Source organism: Monodon monoceros, unplaced genomic scaffold, assembly GCF_005190385.1.
Source record: "Monodon monoceros isolate NGI ecotype Baffin Bay Population unplaced genomic scaffold, NGI_Narwhal_1 Super_Scaffold_2, whole genome shotgun sequence".
Lineage (NCBI taxonomy): Eukaryota > Metazoa > Chordata > Mammalia > Artiodactyla > Monodontidae > Monodon > Monodon monoceros.
The window spans coordinates 81,118,600-81,131,478 of NW_021703776.1; the positions used below are offsets into that span (position 1 = coordinate 81,118,600).

Sequence of the window (12,879 nt, forward strand, 5' to 3'; positions counted from 1 at the left end):
CGCTGATTACTGTCTCTGTTGGGCAGTGGTCCTGTACTTTTGAGGGAGGAGCGGTATTAATTTGCTGTACGAGCTGTTTTGCTTGGTATGGCTTTGTGGAATTTTTGGTTTGAAGGTGGGATAGCAGTATAGCACATAGCATGGATACCTCGTGGCCCCCTCCCCTACCCCCATGTGCTGTAATCCATGTCATACAAATGTGGGATTTTGAAGCATAGGGAAATCATTAGCTGAGGTCTTTTTCTTTTGGTCAGTTGGCCAAGCCACTGCTGCTGTCTTTAGGGAGTGAGAGGGAGATTCCATTATGATGGGCATTTTTACTTGGCATTAATGTGTCTAGGTGATAATGGGAACACGATGTACTCTGTTTTTTGCAGTTACTGAGCCTGTGTTCTCGGTTATACCTTCTTGGCTGTTTTTAAGATCTACACTTAAAATGATTGGGCCTGGTGTAAGGGGCTCTTTGATTTGGAGGGTCCTATACACTTTGGCACCACTCATACCTAGGTAATCATTCCTGACCTTGACTTGGCCCTCTTGTGACCACACATCATGATTTTGATTATCCTTGGATTTCACTAAGGTTTTCTGGTCAGATGAGTTTTGGATTCTGGCTGTCTGAGTTTTAGCATTAGCCTTTATGTGACTCTCAGATCTATGAAAAAGGTTATAGCAGAATGGCTGTGGTTATTTGAGCCTGTTTTTTTTTCCTGCATTCAGGTTTGCAAGTTAATCTTAGACATAGTTGAAAATTAAAAATAATCACCCCCTCTCCTAATCTACACGGCTCTTTCTCAGACTTTTTACTACTCTTTTGGCCCTGGCCTGTTTTTCTCTACACTGCTTCCATTACTTACCGTGTTAAAACCCCAGGATGTCTTCCCATCCACGAGCGGTAGTCAGCCATCCGTGGACTTATAGCTTGATTCCAGCTGTCATCTTTCTTTTTTCATTCATTCTGTTTGATGGTGCTTTCCTCCTGCTATTTCCTGTCATGTAAAATTTCTCACTTGGTTTTGCTTTTTGCTCCTTCTTCAGATTGTCCCTTAAATTACTCTTTACTCTTTTTTTGTGTGTGGTTGGCTGGTTCTCTGGAAAAGGTAGAGACTAGCCACTTTTGCAGGAGTCTGCAAATAAATGGGTATATTCTGTTGTAAAAGGTTGTGAGCCTTCCAGGGAATAGTTAGTGAAGGCTCTTTTAGGATACTTACCAGTGTGATACCCACCACAGCAAAGGAGAGGCTGGCTCCTTTTGTTTCACATATAAAAGAGGAAGGGAATTTTGCAAGTCTACACTCACGGTGCAGCTGACCCCAGTAGTTTGTTCAGCTACCTGTTTGCTCCTGTTGGGGTCTGATTGAAGCCTAGGAGAGTTAGTTTTGGTTCTGTATACAGTGACTGTGTTTTGTAGTCAATAGCTACCTCATAGCAAAGTGTTACTTGCAAAAAAATCCAAACAGCCTTGTAACAACAGGTTCTGAATATAATTGGGTGAATTGTAGACTGCTGGCTGAATTATGAGGTCTAGTTACAACCCTGATGTGGTCCTAGTCTGGTTTCAATGGAATTTTATTCTCTACACATTGGTGGAGTGTTCTAATAACCTCCACAGAGGAATATTTGTGCTTTTGCCCTTGAATAGATATCCTCGTAAACTACCCCAGATTGGGAATTAATCATTGGCTGAGAGTGGGGTCCAGTGTTACTGACTTTGGGTTCCAAAACAGAGATGCCCATAGTAGTGCTCTGAAAAGGAGGCTTTCAGAGTAGTTGAAGTAATATCTTAGCAATTTAATGTTTCTGCTGGTGAGATTAACAGCTGAGCATCTCCTTTTGCACGCTGAGATGACAATTCTTTTTGCCCTTCACTTGCCTTTGATTTTTCTGCTCTGCATTGGGGCGTCCTATTTTGGTTCTTTCTCATCTAGTGCTGCTACCTTCTTCTAATCCAGCCCTTGCCTCTTTTCCTAGAATCATGTTATGATAGGCATTTTGATTGTAGCTTAGAACCTGTTTCAAGGAAAATCTTCAATAGCACGTAGAGACTGGATTTCCAGTTCGTAAGCTTTGTAGTTAACCACAAATCTTGGTCAGGGCAAAAGATTTAAAAAAAACTTGACTGTCTTTATGAATGACACAGATCCTGCCTCGATGAGAAATCACCATCTCTTTGGGGGCTGATAATTATAGGATAGTTTTCTTCAACATTGTTGTACCATAAAGAAAGATATTGGATCTACCCCAAATGGCTCTTGATCTCATCCTTCTTCCTGTAACTGGGTGTGCCTTGCTCCTCAGCATGTGTGCTATGAGATTTGGGCTATCAAGGCAACATTTAAGCATTTTTGCCTTCTCGCCCACAGGTGATGCAGGTGCTGAATGCCGATGCCATTGTTGTGAAGCTGAACTCTGGGGACTACAAGACCATCCACTTGTCCAGCATCCGACCACCGAGGCTGGAGGGGGAGAATACACAGGTGAGATGAGAAAAGCAGCAGAGCCTCTTTTCCAAAACCAAAGGGGAGGAGGTGGAGAATTAGTTAGATGTGGTCCATGTGTGGGAGAATGCTAACGGACAAGTAGTGTAAATCGCCAAAGTATTATTTCCTAGCATTTGCAGCCTAGCTGCCATTGGGCAGGTCTCAATGTCTCCTGAACCACACTCACTACTCTCCTTCATTTTCGATGGGCCCTGTTGGCATTCCTCCCTAAGGGGCTTGAGAGGAGTTAAGGTTGGTATATGTTAGGTGGTAAATGAGTTTTGTTTATTAACGAGATCTTATTATCTGAGGATAAGGGGAAGAAAAGATCTATGTCTCACATGCATGATAGTAAGGCTTGTTCTGCTGGTCATTTTGATTTGATCTGTACGTTTTTGCTCTAGGAAGAAATGAATCTTGGTATATATATTATCTGGGGCCACCTACTCATCTTTTCCAAGTGGTAACTAGAATTATTAGCTGTACTGTTTCTTGCTGTTTGTTGGATCTTTTGGCAGCAAGGGTGCTTGCCTAGCCAATGTGTATGATTTTGGTATGTCAACTTTGAGAAATTATGTTTAGGCTGAAAACTGCAGGCAGTTTTGTTTTAAACTCTGTGGTCATTTTCTTTCCATTGTTATGTTATAAGAGGTTGGGGAAAGGGATTGTGGTTGAACTTCTTTGTCTGGCTGTCTTGTTTTTACAGACATCTTTTTAGCCCCTGTTTTTGCCTTCTGATAACTAAAGTGTGTAACTGTGTCAATTGGTTATAGAACTGGGTCCTCAGTGAGAGCCGGTGCCACAGGCAAATTGAACAGTGTGGTTGAAGTTAGTGCTGTGTGGCTTTTTAATGTATCCCTTTTGTAGTTCTAGAGACTTGAAATTTGCTTTTCTGATGTTTTGCACGTCTTGGTGCATTCATGAGTTGAAATTCAGGCCCTGTTTTCATTTGTGTGAGAGTTTAGAGACAGCCCATAAGAGTCAAATGAAAATATTGTGATTGTCTTTTGAGTCAGATCATGCGTAAGAAACCCATACAAGATGGGTTCTTTGAATGTCTGGCCAATCAGTTCATCTCGACCCCCAACCCCCCAGCCTTTTCTTTCCCACAGAGGAGGCAATTTAATGCAGCAAGCAGGATTGTGGTAAGGTTGAGAATGTAAATGCACGAAAGCCTAGAAATGCCAAAATAAGGTTCTCTCGGTAACTGTAGCTCTGCCTCATTGCACAGAGTAAATACACATGTCCAGTTTTGTCAGCGCTGGGAGTAGTCCACAGTTCTGCATCTGTGCCATGCAGTTGGAATTAAGGAGACTCAGTAGCTGAATTTTAAGCAGTTTTTAGGGGCGTGGGGGAGTTATAGCTTAGGTCTGACGATAGCAAGTTTTCTGGAGTAAGAACTAAACTACCACTGAGAAGTTTTCGTTTTTCTTGGATCCTTTGGAACTCCTCACGGGGTAATGGATGGATTTCCCTTAGCCTAGCGGATGACAGAAGTTGTTGGAATACATCTCGCAGTTTAGGCAGGATCATGTTTATAGAATTTCTTCTTCTTTACCAAGGCAGGTTATCTCTTATTTTATTTGTTAGACTTCTGTTCACTCCTGAGATCTTACTCCATTTTAAGAAAGTTCTAAGTGAGCCTCAGCTCTAAGAGTCAACATATGGCTTTTGAGTGAAATGAAGAATGATTTCCCTTATTTGTTCATTAAATTCCTTTGGAAGATTTTAATGAGGGTCACATAAGAAATTAATATAATACACTTTGAGTACAGTGGTGGTGGGTGCTGTGAAGAGCCCTGTTGTGGTGGGTGCTTGGGAAGTCTTCCCAGGAGCAGCTCGTATACCTCTTGAGTGCTCACAGACGAGAAGTGAGCAGATGAGAGAAAGGGCACTCTAGACCAGCACTGTCCCATAATGCAAGCCCCAAATGCAAGCCCCAAATGTGAGCTCTGTGTGTTATTTAAAATTGTCTAGTAGCTATGTTTTAAAGAACATTAATTTTAATGCAGTTTATTTGACTTACTATATCCAAAACAGTATCATTTCAACATTTAATGAATGTAAAAAATTCATGAGATATTTTACTTTTATTTTTACTGTGTCTTGGAAATCTGATGTATATTTTTATACTCGGATCTCAGTTCATCCTAGCATATTTCTAGGGCTCAGTAGCCACAGGTGTGTAGTGGCTACTGTAATGGACAGCACAGGTTTAGGAATTCAAATGAATAGGTTCATTGTCATTGATGAATACTTACTGGGTACCCACTTTGTACCAGATGCTATGCTGGAATTGCAGTGGGGAATAAACCCTCATGGAACTACTCTCATGGAACTTTAAAATCTAGTAGGGGAAATTCGCAAGTAATCACGTTTATGTCTTGTGTTATGAAAGGAAAGGTTAGCGTTTATAAGAACGCATAATCTGGGAAGGCTTCTTTGAGGAAGTGACTTTTAAGGCCTGAAGGCTGATTAGGAGTTAGCTAGGTAAAAAGTGAGGAGAAGACAATTTCTGACTGAGACAGTAGCAATGACAAGAACCGGGTGAGTTTGGGAATAGGGAATGGATGGCCTCTGTGGATGGTGCATGAGTGGTGTGATGCCTGTGTGGTCCAAAATATGGGCAGGGCCAGATCACGCATGTCCTGTGAATATTCCCGGATACTCATGAAAAGAGAGAGAATGTGGGGCATGTGATGAACTGTGAGTAATTTTGTATGACTGGAATAGAGGATACTTAATGCCAGGGGTTAGTAAGAAATGAGTTTGGGAGTTAGGCAGAGGCCACGTGTTGAAAACATGTCTGCCATGCCTTGTAGGCTTTTGTCTTGAACGATTTTAAGGGATGGCACCTTTTGGGTTTGAGTGTGCTTGTGTTGGTGGCTTTCATTTATAAAACATGAAAGTACTTTGCGTCTATAAAAGAAGATCATGCTAGATGAAAACTGATCTGTAGCGAGGGGTTCTGGTTTTGTTTTTGGTAAAGCTCACCTGGGGGTGAAAGGTATGAGGAAGGAGAGGCTGTGGATGTGGCTCCAGTAGCCTCTCACCCTGGAGGAGTCTTTCTACTTGAAGAATTCTCCCTGGAACCCTCACAATGAGTGGAGATTCTGCTCTCTGCTTATCTTAAAGAGATTTACAGTATGGGTGTAGGAATAGAAATCACCCAGAGATCCCAGTGAGGCTGTAACTATATGTGTGTAATGACTAGGCAAGCAGGAGTCCCCTTGGAGTGTTTGGTTTCCCTAGTGTTCTTTACTGTATACTAGCAGTTCCTATACTACAAGGGGAGTCCAGTCAAGTACTCAAGGCTTGGATGTCGGGAACTCTGTTAGGCCACATTGCACCCTTGTGCAGGTTAGACAAGGGTGCCCCTTCCTTCAGGCAGCCTCATGTCAGGGCACATGGCTTGGCAAGTAGAGTGGAGGCTGAATTTTAGCTCCCACTCTCCCTCGGTCCACTTGGCCAGGTGCCTTCGTGCACGGCACAATGTGTACAAGACGATGCAGCTGTCCTAGTTAGAACAGGGCTGATGGACTCTCCAAAGAAGATGTCGAGGGTATGTTTTGGGAATTGGGTAATGGTCTCGTACTCACAGAAACAAAGGATGCTTGACAGTTGTTTGGAGATGACGGAGGGACCGTGGAGGGTGCTGAATGAAACCCTCAGGAGATTGCCTTCTCTCGAATTTGGGGACATTTTGGGGGAGGGGGTGTCAGTGGCTTTGAAATGGAGAGAAAGTAACTTGGCAGCTTATGGTATTGGAGCTCATTCTACACAAAAGAACAGAGTGGGATAAGGTGCAGATTAAGGAACTGGAGGAGGAGATGAAGAGGGAGAGTCTTTGCATGAGCTTCCTCAGGGGCAGGCAGGTGGTGTGCAGAGACTCCTGCTGTGGGTGGGCCTCCCTACAAGCTCCCAGATGATGACCCAGTGGGGCTTGCCCTTCAGGTAAGAACGGGGAGGTTCTTTTAATGTTTATCTTCCCCCTACCCTAAAAATTAACGTGACATCAGCTAATACAGATCTTCTGAGACACCTTTGTATATTGTGGGGATAGTAGGGCAAATTGGATTTTCCTTTTTTTAAATACAGAGACAAATTCATTCTATTAAATTATACATGAAGGCAAGGAGGTTTTGCCCAAGGCTAACGGTGTACTTCCATTCCCCCCTTTTGGTTACTTTCTAATTGTAGCCAGAGGAAGGGCTCTGGACAAAACTGCACGATCAAAGGAACTGTTTGCATTCTAGGCAGCTCTTTTCCAGTAGCACCCGGAAATTCATGGGTTAGCCACGGCTCCCAGATTTTGGTTAGAGCTTGATTTGTTGCTGGAACATGTGACAGAGTTAAAAGCTAGAGTGTGTAGTATTTCCCTCAGAAGGAGTACAGTTGGATGTCTGATGCTGTTGATTCTGTTTCTGTGGCACCAAGCTTTTGGATTATTAGGGCGAATCCAGCGTCATCTCTTTGGAGATGTAGCTCCTTCAGGCTGAGATCCATTTTGGACACTGGTATGTGGCGCTCCTGTGACCCGAACATGTATCAGGGTTTCTCTAAAGGTGTAGTGTGTGTTATCCAGTTGTTTGCCACAAAGATACAAGTGCTAAATCTTGGAGAAAGGCTATGAGTTTTCTGAGCTTCTGCCTTAAAGGACATAACACATTGTGCATCTCAGGACTTCCTAGAGAGCTTTTGGCTTTGATCTGAAACTGGAAAACCTAGTGCTCTATTGCCCAGGGCTGCTGTGGGCTTTGTGTTACACTTGGAGTGTTAATGACAAAGGAAATACAACCCCTGGGCATTTGATGAAGGGGCTGACTTATTTCCCCATGAAGTCCGATCTTGCGGTGCTATTGTAGTAGGCAAAGACAGCACGCGCGCGCACACACACACACACACCACCCCCGGGAAGTGTGGAAACCCTTCCCCTCATCTCTCATCTGTGGTTTCATGCTTTCAACTTGTATTGGTTTCCATCACCCTGTCTTTCAGCCTCCTCCCTGTGAACTTACTCACCCACCATATAAATGTTCTTTCACAGCACGGCCTCTAAATATTCAGACCTGGGCACTGTAGGATCAGTTTTGTTAAAGCTGCAGTCTGCCTAATCTCCCAGAGTCCTCGCTGCCTGTTTGAGGGGTTTGTTTCCCAGGCCTGAGCCCACTGGGTCTCCTCTTTAGGCAGGTGATGGGAGATGGAGCCGCAGGTAGGCACATTATTAGTGATACCTCGCAATGCTTAAGGGTTTTTTCTCAGAGGCAGGGTGGTTTCAGGTGCTAATATCACCATTTGTTGTGCAGGACCCCAGGGGTGCTTTGCCATTTTGACACGATTGAAGGTGGTTCTCAACCTGTTTCCTCCAGGTTAGATTTCTGAAAGCACGATGAGTGGTCCCTCTGGACCCTAGAGCAGACGATGCTGCCAGCTGAGATGCATACCAACAGGAAGCTCTGGGGCTGCAGTCCCTAAGTGTAGCAGGGGCAAACCAGTAAACCCACTGACTGTGATCTTGCATGTGTGACTGGGAAGCGTGAGGCAAATAGCAGATTACAGAGGGACTCCAGCCTGGCATTGCGGACCTTGGAGAAAAGCAGAAGCTCTCTGAAGTGGATATAGCATTTCACCGGTTTCCAATGGAGAGATTTGGGGACTTGCAGCAGTGTGATCAAAGGACATAGAATATGTCAGAGCGCCAGCAGAGGCATTCTGTACCGGCTTCAGATTTGTTTGATCTGGGCATTTTTGAGAACACTTGAAACTTCTTTGTTAGAGGACTGAAAAAATTACCTTTAGGAGACGATGGCTTGGTCTTAGCTCATCTATTTAAGATTCCAGGATGTATATATCCAGTCATTTTTTAAAGATTAATACCTGTTGTTCAGCTGGAGTGGTCACCAGAGTCAAGACATTTCATATCTGGGTGGATCCAGTTTCCTAAAATGTATGTTCCACCGCTCTTTATAAGTGAATTATAACCTGGAGAAGACAGCAATTGCCTATTTCCCTTTGGTTTACTTTTTTCTCTCTATTACAAATTATGTTTTCTTTTGTGTCCTTTAGCTAATGCATCCCCTTTCCCATGATCTTGCCTCTCCCCTACAAATAATTTTTGTGGGAGTTTAACAGTCTCCTAGTGGGTCTTGCTGGTTAAGCCTTTCCCAAACCTTGTGCATTTATGTCTTTCAATCCATCTCTCTCTGTCTTTCTTCTCTGTTCATTTAATCATCACTGTTACCAGTTCTGTATTTTCAGTTTATCTAAATCTTCCCAGTGCTGCTATGTTCATATTTCTTGTCTCTGTTCAGTCCTGTGAGCTGCAGTAAGTTTCTTTTGTTTCCAGAGTTGACAGCCCCATCATATTTACTGTCCTGTGACCATTTAACATAGCTGCTATGTTGAGGTAACCCTCTTTCTTGCCTTGGTTCTCGAAAGCCTCTTTAGGCCAGGGATTTCCATACCCAGTCCTTTCCTTCTCTGTATCATCCTGTTCTGTCTGTTGATGTCCAGGCCTGCTTTCCACCGTGAAGCCTAAACTCCCCTGATGGCAGAAATGGTATGTTTTTCTCCGCTTCCTCTCTCCCCTCTTTTTCCGAAGCTTGCAGAGTGCTGTGACTACTGTAGGCATTTAATAAATGTTTAAATCGACGTTATCTGCTGAGGCTGAAGACCTAATCCATACATTATTTTTGAGCGACATCATTTTTAGCGCTCCTAATCCATCGCTAATATCTGTGACTGCTTCTGCTAGCCATTGCAACTTGAGCCAGTGTATTGGTGTCGAAGGCCCCAGGAGGGAGTTTTTGCAGTCGGGTTTTTTCCTACTTCCTAATTGGATTGCTTGTTTTGATGGTCAGGTCACACATGGCTTGGTTTTCTGTAGGTACTTCCTCTTCCCCACTCCTAGTTTCAATCTAGTTGCCGCCATTGGGGTGACGAGCCCTGCCTCTCCCTGGGCACTGGTTTTTTTCCTCATAGTGGTATTCCAGTAGCCTGGGGCAGATTGGGTTCAGTCCACCAGAGGGATTAATTTCAGGATTTTAAGTGCTTCTGCAGGTTGGTCCCCAACTAACTTTCTTTTAACACCTCTACTCTTATTCAGGTTTTCCCAAATTATCCCTCTTTCATAGATAGCAGTTCAGATGTCTTGATTCATTGGAGTTTTTAGGTGCGCTTTTTCCCCTGAGAGCTATCTTTTTTTTTTAACTCTTGATGACCTTGTTGGTTGTCAGATTATTTCTTTGCTTGGAAAAAAATTTTAAATCAATTAGAGAAGCTTTCCTTTCATCTTTCTTTCTTTATTTATGAGATACTGATTGCAGAGCTACCTACACTGTGTTTAGATAAATTACTTTTTTTTTTTTTTGCATAACATTTATATGCAAGGCAAGTTTAGTGCAGTCATCCAGTGCCTTGCACTTCTGCAGGCCAGGGTTGTAGGTTTCTTTCCTTGGTGGACTGATTAGCTTTGTACTGGGAAAAGTTTGTTCAGTTCAAAACCCAAACGTTTCAGTTCCTCATGTGTTACAGGTGCTGTGGACCTGGGAAATTATTTTTATTAGTAAGATGCTTATAATCTTAGAAATCGAGTCTCAAATTCTGACCAGTTTGTGCACGGTGTGGTCACAAGGTAGACTTTAGACTGGGTGATAGATTGTGGATGAAGCAGGATCAGGTCATGTCACTGCTGTGGAAAAGGCTTTTCAGAACTGAGACTAGAAGGGGAAGCTGAAGGACACAGACGGCTGCTTTTTGTCCTCCTGCAAATTACAGGCCTATTGCTTAGGCATATTTCTAACGTCACTTTTCATTTCAGCCCGCCTTTGAAATCCTCGGCCAGTTTGTGAGTTGTTCACATTTTTCTAGGCCTTCATCTCAACATCTCATGTGATCCGAGCCTGTTTTCGGCTGCGGATGCCTCTGCGTGGTTCAGGGTTGTGTTGGTGGCCACCTTGGCATATTGCTATTTCACAGGAGGAGCTTTGTTCGGTTTAGCCGTGAAGACATCATGGAGACTTTGTGCTCCTTACTTCTCTGCTAGAAGCCAGTGGATATAATCTCCTTCATCCTTGTCTCACTGTATTGGGCCCTTCGTAAGGCTGAGCAGAAGCTTCCCCTTTATGTGGGCATCTGCTGCGCCTCTGTGTTCAGACATCGGTACCAGAATCTGGTTCCTTCTGCTGTCCTGCCAATTCTGGATAACCCACGTAAGGGTCGCCTGTAGTTCCTGTAGTTTCTGGTTTCTGCTTTAAAATACCCTTTTCTCTCGTCCCCCTTTCATACTCTGTATGATTTTTCTGGGGCGAGTAGATTTCACATTTCTTCAGATCTGTTGCCAGCTCACTCCCCGGCCCATAGTTGATACTCACGTGTTTGTTGTATAATGTCTCCTTTCGTTCTCATCGGCTCTCATCTCGTTGTTCATAATCTGGGAATGTGCGGAATGGACAGACTACACCTGACACTTGACTTTCTGAGTTTACTGCTCTATCTTTCCTGGGATGTTTTCCCCATCAGTACTAGGGAGGCTGGTAGAAAGGTTTGAGGTTTTTTTTTCTTTTTTTTTTTTAATGTGCTGTTGTCTTTTGTAAGGTGGTCTGGAATTCAGAGAAAGCTGCATTCTTTCATACAGAACTGCCTTTAGCATCTGCTCATCCGGCTGGAGGGGCTTGTTTTAGAAAGCCTGCCCTGCAGAAGCTGTAGGTGGGTGTCTGCGGAGGGGTGGCTGGTGTGCCCCATGCCCAGGCTGGCTCCCTCAGGCTCTGGCTAGAGCAGGTCCCTACGGATGGGGGTGCAGACTGTACCACCCACACTAGTCTCATGGGCCCCCCTTTCCCCTTTCTCTGTTAGTGCAGCTGCTGTGAGGGAGTGCACACACTGTGTTCTGCATGGGAGGGCTGGCAGCCGGCTCCCCTTGCTGGTTTTGGCCATTGGGACAGCCAGGATTATTAGGCCAGTTTGTACTTTAAGATGAGGGATACTTGAAATCACTCAAAGCAGCTTATTTATTTATTTCTTATTTCTTATAAAGCGCAAAGTTTTCCCAGCCCTTTGCTCTTCCTTTCAGTGTGTATTAAGCTACCACCAGCTCAGTGTTTTCTTCAGGAAAACATCCGGGTTCCTCCCTGCCCTTGGCCAGCTTCTGCCTCACCTTCGAAGATCCTTTGTGGCGCTTGCCTCCTCGCTCTTAAAGCCCTTTGGCTTCACCTCTTCTTCCCTCACCCCCTTCCAACCCTCTTCTCTGGGAGGAGTGATGGTTCTCTCAGTCTAGACGGTCCTGTTTGCATACCAAGAAGTTACAGTTATTCTGGAGATGCATGGACTCCGTAATATCAGTGTTACGGAAAATGTAAGCTTCTCAGTTGAGAAGCCGTAAGGCGGCTTCAGCTTGTAACACCATTTGGGCCCCTGGTTATTATTAGATATCCATAAAATCCCACAGTGAGAGAAGAGTCACTGGGGCTCTGTTTGAGAGAGATGTCTCCATCCCCAGAGATACAGATTAGCCCTAAGGTACCTGCGGTAGTAAATGGGACTTGACAAACTGAAAATTCAGGGCAATAAAATCCTACAGCCTTTCATCTCTCACCCTCATCATCCCTCAAGAAATGAATTCCCAGGGCAGAAGCTGATAGTGTTTAATATCTCTGTCTTGAACTATAATTGAATGTGCTCAAGTGGGAACGTGCTCTCTCCTTGCTCCTGTGCCCATCCCTGAGTGGCTACTCTGGAGACTTGTGGCCTGTTTCTTTGTGTCTCTACCCTCTTGCCCTCTCCCGACATCATCTCCCCCACCTCAGGGTCCTCAAAAGTTTTAATACAAGCTGGTGCCCTTTCTTTTGTTTGCTTTTGTGCTTTGACTTGGAAGTATTTCTTTAATATCTGAATGGTGAGAGTATGGATTTGTGCTCCTGCCACTCTAGTTTTCCTTTGGATTTCTTTTTTAAAAAAAAAAAAAAAACAAATTTTTTCTCTTTTTTTTGGATGTGGACCATTTTTAAAGTCTTTATTGAATTTGTTAGAATATTGCTTCTGTTTTATGGTTTTGGTTTTTTGGCCCCGAGGCATGTGGGGTCTTAGCTCCCCAACCAGGTATCGAACCCGCGCCCCTTGCATCGGGAGGTGGACTGCCAGGGAAGTCCCTGGAGTTCTTTCAGTTACCTCTCCTATCCCTGCTGTGGTGCCTCCCATTCCCCCTACCACCCTCCCTCCCAGAGCGCAGAGAGGAAATTTGTAAGCTTTGATTTGAATGATGACGTCACTCCAGGCACAGGAAATTTGGTCGTCCTGTTACTGCTCTCATGCGTTACAGAGGAGCTCCTGACTGTCCCCGGTGTCGCCCTCGTCTTGAATGTTGCTCTGAAATTCTCTGGGCTGTGTTTTGGATGCTGCGTGA

At 44.2% G+C, this 12,879-nt stretch overlaps 1 protein-coding gene across 1 annotated transcript in view; it reads left to right on the top strand.

Annotated features, from left to right (window-relative positions):
- Positions 1–12,879, top strand: part of SND1 (staphylococcal nuclease and tudor domain containing 1) — a 418,829-nt gene that overhangs the window by 69,422 nt on the left and 336,528 nt on the right. The window contains exon 10 of the mRNA XM_029233933.1: positions 2,364–2,477. Coding sequence (XP_029089766.1) covers positions 2,364–2,477 — 114 coding nt within the window. The remainder of the gene's footprint in view (positions 1–2,363; positions 2,478–12,879) is intronic.